The 17,762-nt window shown below is 42.2% G+C and overlaps 1 protein-coding gene across 1 annotated transcript in view; it reads left to right on the top strand.

The window, feature by feature from the left end:
• The first annotated feature begins 11,194 nt into the window (after positions 1-11,194).
• The window catches only part of rad54b (RAD54 homolog B), a 124,388-nt gene continuing 117,820 nt past the window's right edge, over positions 11,195-17,762 (top strand). The window contains exons 1-2 of the mRNA XM_080194416.1: positions 11,195-11,330; positions 15,859-16,054. Coding sequence (XP_080050542.1) covers positions 11,202-11,330; positions 15,859-16,054 — 325 coding nt within the window. The 5' untranslated portion in view covers positions 11,195-11,201. The remainder of the gene's footprint in view (positions 11,331-15,858; positions 16,055-17,762) is intronic.

The raw sequence follows: 17,762 nt of genomic DNA, 5'->3' as shown, positions 1-17,762 counted from the left end.
GGTTTAGAACGGAGTTGAGGAGGAACTTCTTCACTCAAAGGGTGGTGAATCTCTGGAATTCTCTGCCCGTTGAAGTGGTGGAGGCTGCCTCGCTAAATATTTTTAAGAAGCGGGTTGATGGGTTTTTGATAAGAGAAGGGATTAAGGGTTATGGGGAGAGGGCGGGAAAGTGGAACTGAGCCACGACAGATCAGCCATGATCTTATTGAATGGCGGGGCAGGCTCAAAGGGCTAGATGGCCTACTCCTGCTCCTATTTCTTATGTTCTTATGTTCTTATGTACTTACATGGCGAAAAACTGCAGCAGGCGACGGTGCAGAGGGACCTCGGGGTCCTTGTGCATGAGTCGCAAAAACCCAGCCTGCAGGTGCAGCAGGTGGTCAGGAAGGCGCATGGGATGCTGGCCTTCATAGCGAGGGGGATTGAATATAAAAGTAGGGAGGTCTTGCTGCAGCTGTATAGGGCACTGGTGAGGCCACAACTGGAGTACTGTGTGCAGTTTTGGTCGCTGCACTTACGCAAGGATATTTTGGCCTTGGAGGGAGTGCAGAGGAGGTTTACTAGGCTGATTCCGGAGTTGAGGGGGTTGAACTATGAGGAGAGGCTGAATAAACTAGGCTTGTACTCATTAGAGTTTAGAAGAATGAGGGGAGATCTCATTGAGACATATAAGATGATGAATGGGATGGATAGAATAGAGGTGGAGAGGCTCTTCCCGCTCAGAAAGGACAGTAGGACTAGCGGGCACAGCCTCAAGATAAAGGAGGGGTGGTTTAGAACGGAGTTGAGGAGGAACTTCTTCACTCAAAGGGTGGTGAATCTCTGGAATTCTCTGCCCGTTGAAGTGGAGGAGGCTGCCTCGCTAAATATATTTAAGACGTGGGTTGATAGGTTTTTGATAGGCAAGGGGATTAAGGGTTATAGGGAGAGGGCGGGAATGTGGAACTGAGACACGACAGATCAGCCATGATCTTATTGAATGGCGGGGCAGGCTCGAGGGGCTAGATGGCCTATTCCTACTCCTATTTCTTATGTTCTTATGTCCAAAGATGTGTGGGTTAAATTGATTGGCTATGCTAAAAAAAATTGCCCCTTAGTGTCCTGAGATGTGTAGGTTAGAGGGATTAGTGGGTAGGATATGGGGGGAGGGGCCTGGGTGGGATTGTAGTCGGCGCAGACTTTCTGGGCCAAATGGCCTCTTTCTGTACTGTAGGTTTCTATGATCTTCTACGATCTATCTGGCTGACATTCTAGTCACTGGAAGAGAAAAAGTGGACATCTTCAGGATTTGGATGTCACCATTCAGAGATTGGAAGACTATGGACAGAATCCGCTAGGAAGTGTGAGTTCTTTCAGTCCTCCATTGAGTATTTGGGACATGTGATTGGTGCCATGGGCCTCCACAAATCTCCTTTGAAGATCAAGATTTTCACAAAGGCACCTGTACCAGTTGCATTCGTTCCAAGAATTGTTGACTTACTACAGAAGATTTGTTTCAAATTTTGCAACTATTTTAAAATATTTGCATTACACCTTGTGCCAGAACAAGAAGTGGAAGTGGTCAGAACAATGCAATAATGCTTTCACGCAAGCCAAAAAAATGTCTTTCAAATCTGAAGTTCTTATGCATTTTGATCCTACCCTACCCCTATAGTTAGCCTGTGATGCATCCCCTTTTGGTGTTGGAGTGATGATATTCCACGTCATGCCATTAGATGAAGAAAGACCCATTGCTTTTGCAACTCAAACCTTAAGGAAGGCTGAAAGTAGTGACACACAAATTGAAAGGGAAGCATTAGGGATTATTCTTGGAGTAAAAAAATTCTATCAATTCCTGTATGGAAGAAAGTTAACACTGGTGACGACCCATCGTCCATTAATTGCCATTTTTGGACTGTGCACAGGAATTTTGTCACTGGCAGCAAGTAGAATGCAGAGATGGGCATTGCTATTGTCCAGACATATTTAAACCATCAAGTATCAACAATCAAGTCTACACTTTAATGTGGATGAACTATCAAGATTACCATTGCCAAGTAGTTTGTCAGCTTGTAGTTCATCAAACTACTCGGTCACTGTCTGTGTGGTGTTTGCACATTCTCCTTATGTTTGCATGGGTTTCTCTGGGTGGTCCGGTTTCCTCCTGGATCCTGATTGAGAACATAAGAACATAAGAAATAGGAGCAGGAGTAGGCCATCTAGCCCCTCGAGCCTGCCCCGCCATTCAATAAGATCATGGCTGATCTGTCGTGTCTCAGTTCCACATTCCCGCCCTCTCCTCATAACCCTTAATCCCCTTGCCTATCAAAAACCTATCAACCCGCGTCTTAAAAATATTTAGCGAGGCAGCCTCCACCACTTCAGTGGGCAGAGAATTCCAGAGATTCACCCACCCTTTGAGTGAAGAAGTTCCTCCTCAACTCCGTTCTAAACCGCCCCCCCTTTATCTTGAGGCTGTGCCCTCCAGTCCTACTGTCCTTTCTGGGCACCCACCCTCTCAAGTCCCTTCAGGGTTTTATATGTTTCAATAAGATCACCTCTTGTTCTTCTGAACTCCAAATGGTATTGACCCAGACTGCCAGGGCAGATGAACATAAGAACATAAGAAAGAGGAGCAGGAGTAGGCCATCTAGCCCTTCGAGCCTGCCCCGCCATTCAATAAGATCATGGCTGATCTGTCGTGGCTCAGTTCCACATTTCCGCCCTCTCCCCATAACCCTTACTCCCCTCTCTTATCAAAAACCTATCAACCCGCTTCTTAAAAATATTTAGCGAGGTAGCCTCCACCACTTCAACGGGCAGAGAATTCCAGAGATTCACCACCCTTTGAGTGAAGAAATTCTTCCTCAACTCCGTTCTAAACTGCCCCCCCTTTATCTTGAGGCTGTGCCCCCTAGTCCTACTGTCCTTTCTGAGCGGGAAGAGTCTCTCCACCTCTATCCTATCCATCCCATTCATCATCTTATACTTCTCAATGAGATCTCCCCTCATTCTTCTAAACTCTAACGAGTACAAGCCTAGTTTATTCAGCCTCTCCTCATAGCTCAACCCCCTCAACTCCGGTATCAGCCTAGTAAACCTCCTCTGCATTCCCTCCAAGGCCAAAATATCCTTGCGTAAGTACGGCGCCCAAAACTGCGCACAGTACTCCAGCTGCGGCCTCACCAATGCCCTATACAGCTGCAGCAAGACCTCCCTACTTTTATATTTAATCCCCCTCGCTATGAAGGCCAGCATCCCATTCGCCTTCCTGACCACCTGCTGCACCTGCAAGCTGGGTTTTTGCGACTCATGCACAAGGACCCCGAGGTCCCTCTGCACCGTCGCCTGCTGCAGTTTTTCGCCACGTAAGTAATAATCCTTCCTACCATTATTCCTACCAAAGTGGACCACTTCACACTTGCCAACATTAAATTCCATTTGCCATTTCCTGGCCCATTCGCCCAGCCTATCTAGATCCTTCTGCAGACTCTCCACACCCTCCGCACAATTTGCCGTTCCACCAATCTTGGTGTCATCAGCAAATTTCGACACCATACACTTGGTTCCCTCCTCCAGATCATCTATATAAATGGTAATGCTGAGGCCCCAGCACCGACCCCTGGGGCACTCCAACCGCCAATCCGAATAGCACCCATTGACCCCCACTATCTGCCTCCTATTTGACAACCAATCCTCTATCCACGCTAACACCCTACCCCCAACTCCATGTCCCCTGACCTTCTGCAATAACCTCTTGTGAGGTACCTTGTCAAACGCCTTCTGAAAATCAAGAAAGACCACATCCACCGGCTCTCCTCTATCCACCGCCCTAGACACATCCTCATAGAACTCCAGTAAATTTGTCAGACACGACTTCCCTTTAACGAAACCGTGCTGCATCTGTCTATCAAGCAATTCCCCTCAAGATGCCTCGCTATTTCCTCCTTGATGACGGATTCTAACATTTTACCTACAACAGACGTTAAACTAACCGGCCTATAATTCCCCGCCTTTTGCCTGGCACCCTTCTTAAACAACGGCGTAACATTAGCCATTTTCCAATCTTCCGGCACTTCCCCGGAATCCAGCGACGTCTGGAAAATAACCACCAAGGCATCCACTATCACCTCCGCCATTTCTTTCAGAACCCTCGGATGCATTCCATCCGGTCCTGGGGACTTGTCCACAATCAGCCCCTCCAGAGTGTTAGACAGGATACACAACAAGTGACAATGGATCTCAATTTGTCTCCTAAGAATTTGAAAGTTTCTTAAACGAGAGTGGCAGTAAACATATTAGGTCAGGCGGCATGGTGATACAGCGGTTAGCACTACTGCCTCACAGTGCCAGGGACCTGGGTTTGATTCCTGGCTCGGATCTCTGACTGTTTGGAGTTTGCACATTCTCCTTGTGTCTGTGTGGGTTTCCTCCAGGTGCTCTGGTTTCCTCCCACAATCCAAAAAATGTGCTGGTAGATGCATTGGCCATGCTAAATGCTCCCTCAAAGTGCCGGAGCAGGCGTCGAAGTGTGGTGACTAGGGGATTTTCACATGTAACTTCATTGAAGTGTTAATGTAAGCCTACTTCTGACAAATAAATAAACTTCAACTTCAAATGGATTCGCAGAACGTTTTGTCCAAACGATGAAACATACATTGAGAGCAACCAAGGAATAAGTTTCACTGATCAAACATCCTAGCCAATGGATAGGAATACCACTCATTCTATGACCAAAACTTCTCCTGCATTATTAATGATGAGGAGACAACTACATTCGGCATTCTATTTGTTGAAACCTCTGAAAATGAAAGGAATTGTACAGAAACAACAACAAAGACAGAATAGTGGAAAAGCAAAGCAAAACATCATGCCTTCCCCCAAGGACAAGCAGTTTTTGCTAGGAATTACTCCACAGAAGAGAAATGGGTTCTTGCCATAATCCTTGCACAGATTGGACCTGTCTCGTATACTGTCCAAACCAGAGATGATGTGATCTGGCAGACCAGCTGTTGGCAGGAAGAACCAATCTGCTGGAAATGGAACCTCCTTAATATTGGGTTCAGTTGTTGAGGAAAGTAGTATCTCACTTGTAGACCAAACACAGAGTCAGTCTCTAGTTACAGTGTTGATACCAGTCAAATCAGCCACCAATGATGTTTGTGCAAAGGCAGAAATGCCAGAGGTTACAACCAGTGCAAAGAAGAAGACCTATAGGTTCACCATCAAACATTCTGAGAGTGATGACCTCAAGACCATTGATTTATAGATTATCGTTTATTGATTAGTGTTCATGTTGCACTTGTTTGACTTTTTTATGAAGGTTCAGTTTAGAGGAGGAAGAAATGTTATGCATTAATATTGATTCTTGGTAGCTGCATGAAGCACTGTGTATTAATATGATTAATATGTTCATGTCTTTGTCAGAAGTGAATCACGGGTCTCTAGCATGGAAAACTGCCAGTGAAGGAGCAGTCATGTAGTAAACACTACCCTGTAAATAAAGCTTCAATATTTTTAACCCTCCATGCTTCCTAGCATCAATTCTCAATATAAAGTAGCCTCTCATTCTTCCAAACTCCAATGAGTACAGGCCCAAACTACTCACTCTCTCCTCATAAGAAAATTCCTCCATACCTGAGATAACCAAGTGAACCTTCTCTGGACTGCCTCCAATGCCTCCTTAGATATGGGGACCAAAACCAATCACAGTATTTCAAATGTGGTTTAATTCGTGCTTTGTATGGTTTTAGCGGGCCTTTATTTTTGTCTCATCTTAAATTCCATATCAAGTCATCCAGAAAGCTCCAGTTTTCGATGCCATTTCTTTCCCTGTACGTGAACTAGCTACTCCTTGAAGACCTCCTATTGATTAGTTACTGTTTTCGCCACCATTTTTGATTTCAACCAACCTGAACGAAATTCCTTTCATATGACTAAGGTTAGCTCCCTCCAATTAATTATTTTTACCCTTGACTGGTGTCATAGCCTTTTCATAACTATTGTAAACCTAGACAATATGACCGTTGTTCCCTAAATACTCTCACACTAAACCATATTCCACTTGCCCCACTTTATTCCCCAAAACTAGGTCCAACATTGCTTCCTTTCTCATTGGTCTGGGAATATACTGATTACGTTTCAGGAATCTCTCCCCTCTTTGCCCTGTACGCTCATATTAACCTAATCTTTATTATGATCATTTAAGAACTGCAATGTCACTATCTAGAAATTATTGCACCTGTCTCTAATTTGCCTGCGTATGTTCCTCTATCTCCTTCCCACTATATGTTGATCTATGGTATAAATTCCAAATTTCATTGATTTCCTACTATTCCTTAATTCTAACAAAGTAGACTTTGCTTTGATCCCTCATCCTTTTTAATACTTGAATAATTTCTTAGATCCAAATTGCCAACCTCCTTTTTTCTCATCTTTGCTGAATACCTTGTAGCCTAGGCAAATAGTACTGAAACACTTGAGTTGCCCAAACATCACAGCACCCCCCTCTCCCCAACCACACACACACGCACACGCACATGTACACACACAGACTCACACTGGAATGCTGGTATTGTCCAAAGGAAAGGACGAAACCAGTACTGTTTGGTACCAGCTCTGCTGCAGCCTGATAGATGATAGATAATGGGATTTAATGGGATTGAGAGTTATACATAGGCCTGGTAGGTAGGGATATGATCGGCGTAACTTGTGGGCCAAAGGGCCTGTTTGTGCTGTAGTGTTCTATGTTCTATAATCACTTAGGGGGCTCACACCAAATGTTCTGTCCAGATTTGTTCCTTTAGCCTTCTTCTTTCTTGAGATACCCACAAGGCAGTGGAGCTATTTACCTGTGGCTGGGGGTCTTATTTGTGGGCACCTAGCTTGAATGCCACCAAAAAAAACATGGTGTTTATAAGTCTCAGCTATTCCTGGGACGTTACTTGTATCCTCTATAATGAAAGCCAATGCAACATGCTTGTTCAATTCATCTGCCATCTTCTACTTTGCATTATTAATTGCCTAGACTCACTTTGTTAATTATTTTTTAAATATCTGTATAAACTCTTTTCATCTTATTTTATGTTCTTAGCTAGCATTTTTTCATTCTCTAATTTTCCCCTCCTTATTGATCTTTTAGTCATTCTTTGCTGTTTTTTATATCCAATCTGCTGATCTGCCACTCAGCAGATCATTATATGCTTTTTCATTAAGTTTGATAGTAACTTTAGAGCTCCAGTGCAAGCTTCCCATAGGCAATTGCCTTTCAGTGGGAACCATCTGAAAATTGTGGTTTAAATCGCAAACTTTGGATGATTCCGGACATGTTATATTAATATTTACCCAGAAAAGAAGAATTAAAAACACCTCTAGCTTCCGCTCAGCTGTTGTATAGACCCATAATGATCCCCACCCCCTCCCAGGGTCTCCCCACAAACTCTTGTATAGTCCTTAAATTAATTTGCCAATTCAGTTCAGCTAGCTCTACTTTCATGGCCTCAGAAATGCTCTTATTTCAGGTCCAGTCTCCTTAATCTTTACTCATAGGACAATCTTGCTATCCCAGGGATGTCTAGTGAACATTGTTGTGCTCCCTGCATGGACAGGATATCCTTCCTTGGATAAGGAGACCAACTACACACAATCCAAGTGTGGTCTCACCAAGGCTGTATACAATTGCAGGAAGACTTCCTTACTCCTATACTCAAATGCCCTTGCAACACAGATTACCGTACCATTTGCCTTCCTAATTGCTTTCAGTGAGTTCTGAACAAGAAAGCACAGGTCCCTTTGGACATCAACACTTCCCAATTCCTCCCCATTTAAAAAATATTTGTTTTTCCTATCTGTAATAATCAATCCGAGGCCAGTCTTTCGTCACCAGCACTCTACAACGTGAATAAAGCACCACTTCTGCAGCTATAGTGCACGTCAAGCCCAGAGTCTTTTGACTGCTAGTCTGAATACAGTCAGCAGGTTTTAAATCCCCTGCTGCTCCTTCTGTATTGAGCCTCCACTTGCTTAATAGGGGAGTTTGTACTCTATGAGGTCCAAGAGGATATCCCTTGATGGCCATCATAATATCCCTCTCCCATCAAGTCCATTTCTTCCCCACGTCCCGAGCATGGGAGGGCCTTTGCCACTGCTTGCCATTCAGCCTGGAGTTGATTGAAGGCAGGACTGGACCTGAGGATGTGAAACAAATTGGAGGCCTTTGCTTCTGAAGGGAGCACCTTAAATCCATGGACCCTTGTTCGTCCAGAGGTGTTGCTTCAGTTGGGGCATCAGTCTCTCCTGCTTCCATCTCAGAATCCATGTCCTGGAGGGATGGGTGTAGAGTTGACTACTAGTCATAGCTCAACACTAGCAGTAGTTATCCCCATAGCTGGTAACAGGCTCTGCAGTGGTGATGGTTCCCTATTTTTGAAATGGTCCAGATGCATCTTCACAACTTTTACCTGCACTTGGACCTTCCCGTTATGATCCTGAGGAGCCAACTGAGACTGTCCTGAAGTTCCTCTCTTGAAGCCTCTTTGCATCCTTGTCCTAACTAACATTCCGTTTTGTGTCATCATTAAACTTGGAAACATTACATTTGATCCCCACATCCAAATAATTAATATGGATTGTGAATAGCTGGGGCCCAGGCACTGATCCTGAGGTATCCCACTGGTCATAGCCTGAGAATGATCTGTTTACGTCTACTCTTTGTTTTCTATCTGTTAGCCCAAACTCAATCCATTCGTTACAAACATTATTGAGATATGGGCATCGTCGGCTGGCCAGCATTTACTACCCATCCTTAGTTGCCTGAGGGCAGTTGAGAGTCAACCACGTTGCTGTGGCTCTGGAGTCACATGTAGGCCAGACCAAGTAAGGATGTCAGATTTCCTTCCCTAAAGGACATTCGTGAACCAGATGGGTTTTCCCAATAACCTACAATGGTTTCATGGTCATCAATAGATTCTTAATTCCAGATTTTTTTATTGAATTCAAATTCCACCATCTGCCATGGTGGGATTTGAACTCAAATCCCCAGAACATTAGCTGAGTTTCTGAATTAATAGACTAGTGATAATACCACTAGGCCATCATCTCCCCATTAGTTTTTATAAGTAACAGTGAGTAGAGTGGGCCTTGTCAGATGGCTGCTGAAAAGATGTTTTGCCTTCATGGGAAATTTAGAACTAGTTGTTATAGGCTTTTAATTTACACAGCTTTCAATTTAATGAGACAAACAAGGACAGTAATTCAATAATTTCTTTATTTAATACTTCCAGTACTAACTCAAACAGTTGCAACTCATTAACTTTTTACTGAACTTCAACTTTAACTGAACATCAACTTTAGCTATTTAACTCAAAATAGATACCACCGAGTTTAGGATAACCTTGGCCAAAAAATATCCTCGATGTAGAATCTATCTTCTTTTTCCTTCTCTGAAGCATCCTTCAGGTTACCGGTCTTCTTGCAATTCTTTGTGTTTTCAAGTTATCACTGGCAAACAAAGGCCCACATGTCTTTTTATCCACAATTCTCCACAGAAGATTCTGTGTTATCTGGCCAGTGATTTGATCAGATATCCCAATTGCATTGTTCAATTAGGCCAATCAAATACAGCCAGAGTAGTGGCGTTGGTCACTCCAGACCTTGTCATATTTAGGCCCCTTAAGTCACTTTGTTTACATTCCAATGCCCAGATAAGGAACACTGGCTCCAAAAGTCTGTAAAGAACTCTTCCCTGTTGACCAAGCTGTTAAATCTGACATCTTCTGTACTTTGACAAATTCCAGGCCACTGGCCACAAGAAATCCCAGCATAGTGAAAAAACAACTTTAATCAAAAATCAGGTTTGCTTGATTGAGGATATTTCAGCATATTAAAACTCTGCAGACCAGTCAGCCACATAGTGGACACAATTTAGAAATAAGGTTCTTCTATTTAAGATAAGAAGGTATTTCTTCTCTCAGAGGATTGTTAATCTTTGAAACTCTCTATCCCAGAGACCAGTAGAGGCAGGGCCATTGAACTATATTCAAGGCAATAGACAATTTCTTGATTTTCAAGGGAGACAAGTGTTATGGCAGAAGGCAGCCAAATGTTGTTAATACCTCAATGAGATCAGCCATGATTATATGGTACGATGGAGCAGGATTAATAGGCCAAATGGTCAGCTCCTACTCCTACTTTGTATGATCTTAAGATGGTGGGAGGACCTTAGAATGTGGAATTTCCCTACTGAGCATTTGTTGTCACTACCAAGTTATCACATGTCTCTCAGCATCTAGTGTTGGACCTTGGAGTGTGCCAGTCTACAATACTTGCTTGTCCACAGCTCTTTGAACTGGAAGATCAGCACATTTTTGGCAAATCAAAGTGCATCTTTCACTGAGTTTACAGTCTTCCCAGTAAGAAGTCTCACAACACCAGGTTAAAGTCCAACAGATTTATTTGGTAGCAAAAGCCACTAGCTTTCGGAGCGCTTGCTGCCCCTTTGTCAGGTGAGTGGGAGTTCTAGTCACAAACAGGGCATATAAAGACACAAACTCAGTTTACAAAATAATGATTGGAATGCGAGTCTTTACAGGTAATCAAGTCTTAAAGGTACAGACAATGTGAGTGGAGAGAGCGTTAAGTACACGTTAAAGAGAAGTGTATTGTCTCCAGACAGGACAATCTTCCAGCCGCAATCCAAGTTTATCTCTGTGTCAGTCCCTGGATCAGTCTGTGGAGAACAGAGTCCTTCATTTTGGAACTGTTGGTTATGAACGCCGACAAAACATTGCATCCTTTCCATACCTGCTTTGCAAAGGCGATGTACAGGCACAGTGGGCAAGAGCAATGGTAAGTAGTTCAAAACCGTAAGGAAGTACCATAAAAGTACGGCAGAATTGCATAATTATTTAAAGGGCAATTCCATTTCATTGGAAAGGCGAATCCTTGGCACATTGTCGGCTGATGCTTCATTCTGAACTGTTTTATCTTTGCAGTTTTTTTGTTAATAAGCCAGCTGCAGGAGCTGCGCATGCGCACCATGGAGCACTTTCCGGTGCCTCCGGGAAGGCGGGAAAGATAAAATGAAAGAGCAACATTATTACCCCATCAATCAGCTGGAGTAAGGAAGTGGTCGCTCACCAGAGGCGCTCTTTAACCACAGGGTCTACGTTATTTATGGACACTTATATATGTCTTGTCTGCTACCAAAGTGATAACTGTTTGAAATGAGAAGATCTGCAGCTCCGAGCCAGCTCAGCGGCAACGCAGCAAAAAAATTCAGGTTTATCCCACCCGGGAAAACTGATCAGCGACAGCCTATTTCCGGAAACGCCAGACCACTGGAGAGAAACCAGGTACAAACAAAACACTTGTTAGGGCTACTGGGAACTGGGGTTGTAAACCGACATTGGCGAAGTTTAAGGGATCAATATGAGACAGTTTGCGTATTCATTCATTCATTCATTCAAGAGAAAATTTATTATTTATTCCTTAAATCCATACTTTGAAACTTTTATAGAAGAAACGCGCTTCCTGTCCAGAAGGATTACTTGTCACATCTTTGATTCTTGTGCTTCGCTGTGTATGCATTTTTGTAAAACTTTATCAACTGACTGAGTAACACCACAAGCAATTTAGGAGTATTTTTATTCTTTCACGGGTTGTGGACCTTGCTGGTTAGGCCATTATTAATTGCCCTTGAGAAGGTGGTGATGATTTTGCTGCAGTCCATGTGATATAGGTACAACCTACAATGAGGGCTGTAGATTAGCTAGATGGTGAACATCCTTTCCCAAAATTTGGAGATGCTAGTGTTGGACTGGGATGGGCACAATAAGAAGTTTCACAACGCCAAGTTTATTTGGAATCAGAAGCTTTCACGAGCAGTGCTGTCGGACTTTAACCTGGTGTTGTGAGACTTCTTGCTCTTTTCCCAAAGGTAGAGGAGTCTAAAACTAGAGGGGATAGGTTTAAGGTGAGAGGAAAGAGATACAAAAGGATGTAGAGGATGGTGAGTGGAACAAGCTGCCAGAGGTAGGAGTAGAGGTGGATACAACTTTTTTTTTACAAAGCATTTAGACAGTTACACGGACAAAATGTGTATAGAGGGATATGGGCCGAATGTGGGCAATTGGGATTATTTTAGTGGCTTAAAAAGGATGGCATTGATAAGTTGGGCTGAAGGGCCTGTTTGCTATAAATCTCTATGACTCTATAACCACAGTGCTCTGATCACATCTGTAGTGGGAAGCACTGGTGCAGAAGGTAAAGTCGCATGGGATCAGAGATGAGCTGGCGAAATGGATACAAAACTAGCTCAGTCAAAGAAGACAGAAGGTAACAGTGGAAGAGTGTGTTTCTGAATGGAGGGCTGTGACAAGTGATGTTCCTCAGGGATCAGTGCTGGGACTTCTGTTGCTTGTACTATATATAAATAATTTGGAGGAAAATGTAACTGGATTGATTAGTAAATTTGCAAATGACACAAAGGTTGGCGGATTTGCGGATAGCGACGAGGACCATCAGAGGACACAGCAGAATATAGATCAATTGGAGACTTAGGCAGAGAGATGGTAGATGGAGTTTAATCCGGACAAATGTGAGGTAATGCATTTTGGAAGGTCTAATACAGATAGGAAATATACAGTAAAAGGCTTAAGAGTATTGATAGGCAAAGGGATCTGGGTGTTCAAGTATACAGGTCACTGAAAGTGGCAATGCAGGTGGAGAAGATAGTCATACGACATGCATACGACATGCTTGCCTTCATCAGTCGGGGTGTTGAGTTTAAAAATTGGCAAGTCATATTATAGTTTTATACAAACTTAGTTAGGTCACACTTAGAATATTGTGTTCAATTCTGCCACATTACCAGAAGGATATGGAGGCTTTGGAGAGGGTACAGAAAAGATTTACCAGGATGTTGCCTGGTATGGAGGGCATAAGCTATGAGGAGAGGTTGGAGAAACTTGGTTTGTTCTCACTGGAGTGCCAGAGTTGAGGGGAGACCTGATAGAAGTGTGCAAGATTATAAGAGGCATGGACAGGGTGGATAGTCAGAAGCTTTTTCCCAGGGTGGAAGAATCAGTTAGTAGGGGGTGTAGGTTTAAGGTGCGAGGAGCAAGGTTTAAAGGAGATGTACAAGACAAATTTTTTATACAGTAGTGGATGCCTGGAACTCGTTGCCATGGGAGGTAGTGGAAGCAGATACGGTAGTGACTCTTAAGGGGCGTCTTGACAAGTACATGAATGGGATAGGAATAGAGGGGTATGGTCCCCGGAAGCGTAGGGGGTTTTAGGTAAGTCGGGCAGCATGGTCGGTGCAGGCTTGGAGGGACAAAGGGCCTGTTCCTGTGCTGCAGTTTTATTTGTTCTTTGTTAGGAGGTATTCAGAATACCTGAGAGACAGGATTTACAGGCATTTAAAGATGCAAGGATTGATTAGGGACAGCAAGCATGGCTTTGTGAGTGGAAAATCATATCTGACAAATTTAATTGAGTTTTTTGAAGGGGTAACCAAGAGGTAGATGAGGTCTGTGCAGTTGATGTTGTCTTCATGGACTTTAGCAAGGTCTTTGACAAGGTATCACATGGTAGTTTCTTGAATAAGGTTAAATCTCATGGGACCCAGGGTGAGGTAGCCAAATAGGTATAAAATTGGCTTAATGACACAAGACAGAGTGTGATTATAGAGGGTTATTTTTCAAACTGGAGTCCTGTGACCAGCAATGTACCTCAGGGATCAGTGCTGGGTCCACTGTATTTTGTCTTTTATATTAATGAGTTGGATGAGAATTTAGTAGGCATGGTTAGTAAGTTTGCAGATGACACCAAGATTGATGGCATAGTGGACAGTGAAGAAGGTTACCAAGGATTGCAACAGGATCTTGATCAATTGGGCCAATGACCTGATGAATCGCAGATGGAGTTTAATTTTAAATAAATGCAAAGTGATGTATTTTAGATGATCGAACCAGGGCAGGACTTATTCAGTTAATGGTAGGGCGTTGGGGAGAGTTATAGAACAAAGAGATCTCGGGTGACAGGCTCATAGCTCCTTGAAAGTGGAGTCACAGGTAGACACAGTGGTGAGGAAGGCTTTCGGCATGCTTGGTTTCGTTGGTCAGAACGTTGAATACAGGAGTTGGGACATCTTGTTGAAGTTTACAAGACATTAATGAGGCCACACTTAGAATACTGTGTACAGTTCTGGTCACCCTATTATAGAAAGGATGTATTAAACTAGAAAGAGTGCAGAAAATTTTATTAGGATGGTACCAGGACTTGATGTTTTTTTTTCTCTGGACCGTAGGAGGCTGAGGGGTGATCTTATAGAAGTCTACAAAATAAGGAGGGGCATAGATCAGCCAGATAGTCTATATCTTTTCCCAAAGATAGGGGAGTCTAAAACTAGAAGGCTTAGGTTTTAAGGTGAGAAGGGAGCAATACGGAAGGGCAATTTTTTCTCACACGGTGGTGAATGTCTGGAACAAGCTGCCAGAGGTGAGAGTAGAATTTTGTCTTTTAGAAAGTGTTTAAACAGTTACATAGGTAAGATGGTTTTAGAGGTTATGGGCCAAATGTTGGCAATTGGGCCTAGTTTAGGGATTTTAAAACAAAAGGAGTGGCATGGGTAAGTTGGACTGAAGGGCCTGTTTCCATGCTGTAAACCTCTATGACTCCATATCTTCAAACTAACTAAATTTGCAATAACCCCAGGATATCATTCTACATTTTATTATTGCGTATCCTGATATGTGAAGCCATATAGGCCAATTTCATTGGAAAACTGGAAAGACTTTAAATATTCACTTACAACTGTCAGTGTGCATCAGTGGTGTAGTATGTAACACACACAAGCTCCACTGTAGTAACTTGCCAACCATCCTTCAACAGCATTTTCCAAACATGTACCTCTATAACCTAGGAGGACAAGGGCAGCAGAGGCATGAAACACCATCACCCGCAAGTTTCCTTTAGAGTCGCATGCAATCCTGCCTTGGAGCTAAATTGACATTCTTTCTCTATTGTTGGGTTAAAATTCTGAAATTGCCTCCCTAATGGCACTATTGGTATACCGACACCAGATGAACTATGGTAGTTCTTCTACAGTAGTTTGCTCATCTTTTTGAGGGAAGATGTCTGAACCTTCACTCTGATCTTCCACAAGTTTCTCTCATATCACCCTTCGTGCCATCCTGAGCTCATCCTATACATGATATGTAACCTCTGCGATTCAACTCCCAATAAACTCCTGACTTCCCAACTTCCAATCCTGGCTTCCAGGTTGGCTTATATTGTTAATGATTCTGTCTCCTCTGGTTTTGCCCAATCCCTTTGCAAATCTGACATCCCCACCACTCTCAGTTTAAAGATAAAAGCTTTTAACTCCTCTGTCCTTGACAACTATTGTCCCTGTCCAACCTCCTTTTCTTTGCCCAAGTTTTTGATCTTGCTGTCAACTTCTTAAGCTTCCAGGAACTTCATGTTTGAATCCCTCCAATCAGATTTCCGCCCCTGCTACAGTTCTGAATGGCTCTGATCAATGTCCGTGTATAAAATCAATATTTATGCACTGTCTTTACCCTGACCCATTCTTCCTTGAGCACAATAATGTGAAAATCCATATTTCCTCAGTTTTGTTTTCTTTCACAATATACCAGCTTTTAAAATTCATCTTTTAATTCAATATGTGATGGTTAAGTAATATATCTCATGTCTTTTTTCTATATTGTAAAGCTGTCATAGAACAGAGCATTGGCCGTTCATCTGAGCTTACAGATTGCTTTCATGTTTCATGTGTTAACTTTAATGGCAGTCAATAAAAATAAAATTGGCTGTGAGGTGGTTTCCATTTTTTATTTTGTCATGTTTTTATTTTAGGCATCTCATGAAAGCAACGGTAACCAGAGTGCTTTATTGCAATCCAAAGCATTGGTCACAAAATGTGAATTAATCCAGGCCTGCCCTTCTCACCAAACTACAGAAAATGTGGGTGAAGATGGTCACCGGGAGAGATCTGAGCGTCTGACCACCATACCTACTTCATCAGTGGGAGCACCAGATATAACTCAGGCTGGTAATTACAACTTTGTTTTGTTACATTCTTAAATGCAATTCTGGATTTCACTTGTGATAGCTGTTTGACTTGCCATTTCCTTTGAAGGACTTGCAGTAACTAAGCAAAGAGATGTAACTGGGCAAGAAGACTCACTACTGGCACCGAATGTCTTTCTACTAAAACTACATATCAATGTAATTGTAAACTAAATCTGATGTTGAGGGGGTGAGAGTCTCAGTTACTTCGTTTGGAAATGAATTAGTTTGGGGTAGTTCAACATTTACTCTGCACAGGTTTAGTTTTGCACCAATTCTAAATTGATGGCATGAACTTGTCCTAAAAGTCTGACTTTTTAAAAATTTGGCAGTAGCAGGACATTTTTTTCTACAATATAATGGTGGACTGTGATATTTTTGCATTGCTGTCACTAACCTTTTTCCCACCTGTATATCAGGAAATTGTAAATATCTGCTTTGAAAATTTTAATCGCGTAAAAAAGGAAAAATCTTGTATTTGCATTGTGCTTTTCATGTTCCCATGACATTCAAAAATGCTTCACAATCAAAATACTTTCACTTTTGTAATATAAAAGAATATAGTAACCACTTTGGGCACAGTTACAAATGGCAGTGAGATAAACAATTAGTATTCCTGTTTTGAGGTGGGCTTTGTAGAAGGATTAATGCTGGTCAGTGCACAAGGTGACATCCTCTGCTTTTCTCATCTTAGTGCCATAGTTATTTTATGTTTATCCAAGAGGGACCACTCACCTGAGTGATGGCATTTCAGAACGTGCAGTTATGCACATACAGCAATGAAGTGTTAAACTTGACTACATGCTTCTCTTAAGTGGAGCCTGAACCCATGATACTCTGACTAAGAGGTACCTCTGAGTCAAACCTTAAAAGTGCTGATTGTTTTTTATTAGATATGATGGCTTGGCTATATAGTATATTCAGAGGCATAAAGTCATTACAGCATGGGAGGAGGCCATTCACCCATCAAACCAGGTTTCCCACATTAAATAGACCACTGAAGCAATGCATGTTAATCATTGCTCACAACTGCAGTGGTTTGCAATAATTTGGGAAATTACAGAATTTTTTGGAGTTGCTTTGGGAGCAGATTAATCTTATTCAAGGAGGTACTGGGAATTTAAAGTCAAAATTCATTAATGAACCAGCTTCAAAGAGCAATTTTATTATAATTTCCTGATTATTGAATTATATAGCATAGAAGGATTTGATCTTTTGTGCCTGTGCCAACCCTCAGAACTGCCAATTTAATTAGTTCCCTCTTCTGTTTTTTTTGTCTCCCACACTCCTGCATATTTTATTTTTCAAGGAAATGTTTTAAGATGTCTAGTTTGAAAATAAGTCACAGGTTTGCTTTCTCACGATCAATGGTTCAATCTAAGGACACAAACCCCAAGTGTAAAGGGGATATCGTTATTACACAGGATGGAAAACATAGTAAAAGCATGTTAAAATGTAATCTCTTAAATCTCACCTCTGATTTAACTCCATGTAAAAATGAATAAGTTCAGGTTTTCTCCCAATACCATTGCCTAGTGCTTAAGACAAATAAAAAAGTTTTACTAAATAGATCCGGTCTCTTACAACTTGAAACCTGCAGTTATGTGCATGACAAAAATCTTATACACTATTATGAAACTAATAATGCTGCCAATTTCTACTGTCTACTTTTGAAGGTGTGTACCACTACT

Source organism: Carcharhinus amblyrhynchos, chromosome 8, assembly GCF_965287045.1.
Source record: "Carcharhinus amblyrhynchos chromosome 8, sCarAmb.v2.hapA, whole genome shotgun sequence".
Taxonomy (NCBI): domain Eukaryota; kingdom Metazoa; phylum Chordata; class Chondrichthyes; order Carcharhiniformes; family Carcharhinidae; genus Carcharhinus; species Carcharhinus amblyrhynchos.
This window is presented reverse-complemented; position numbering and strand designations above follow the sequence as displayed.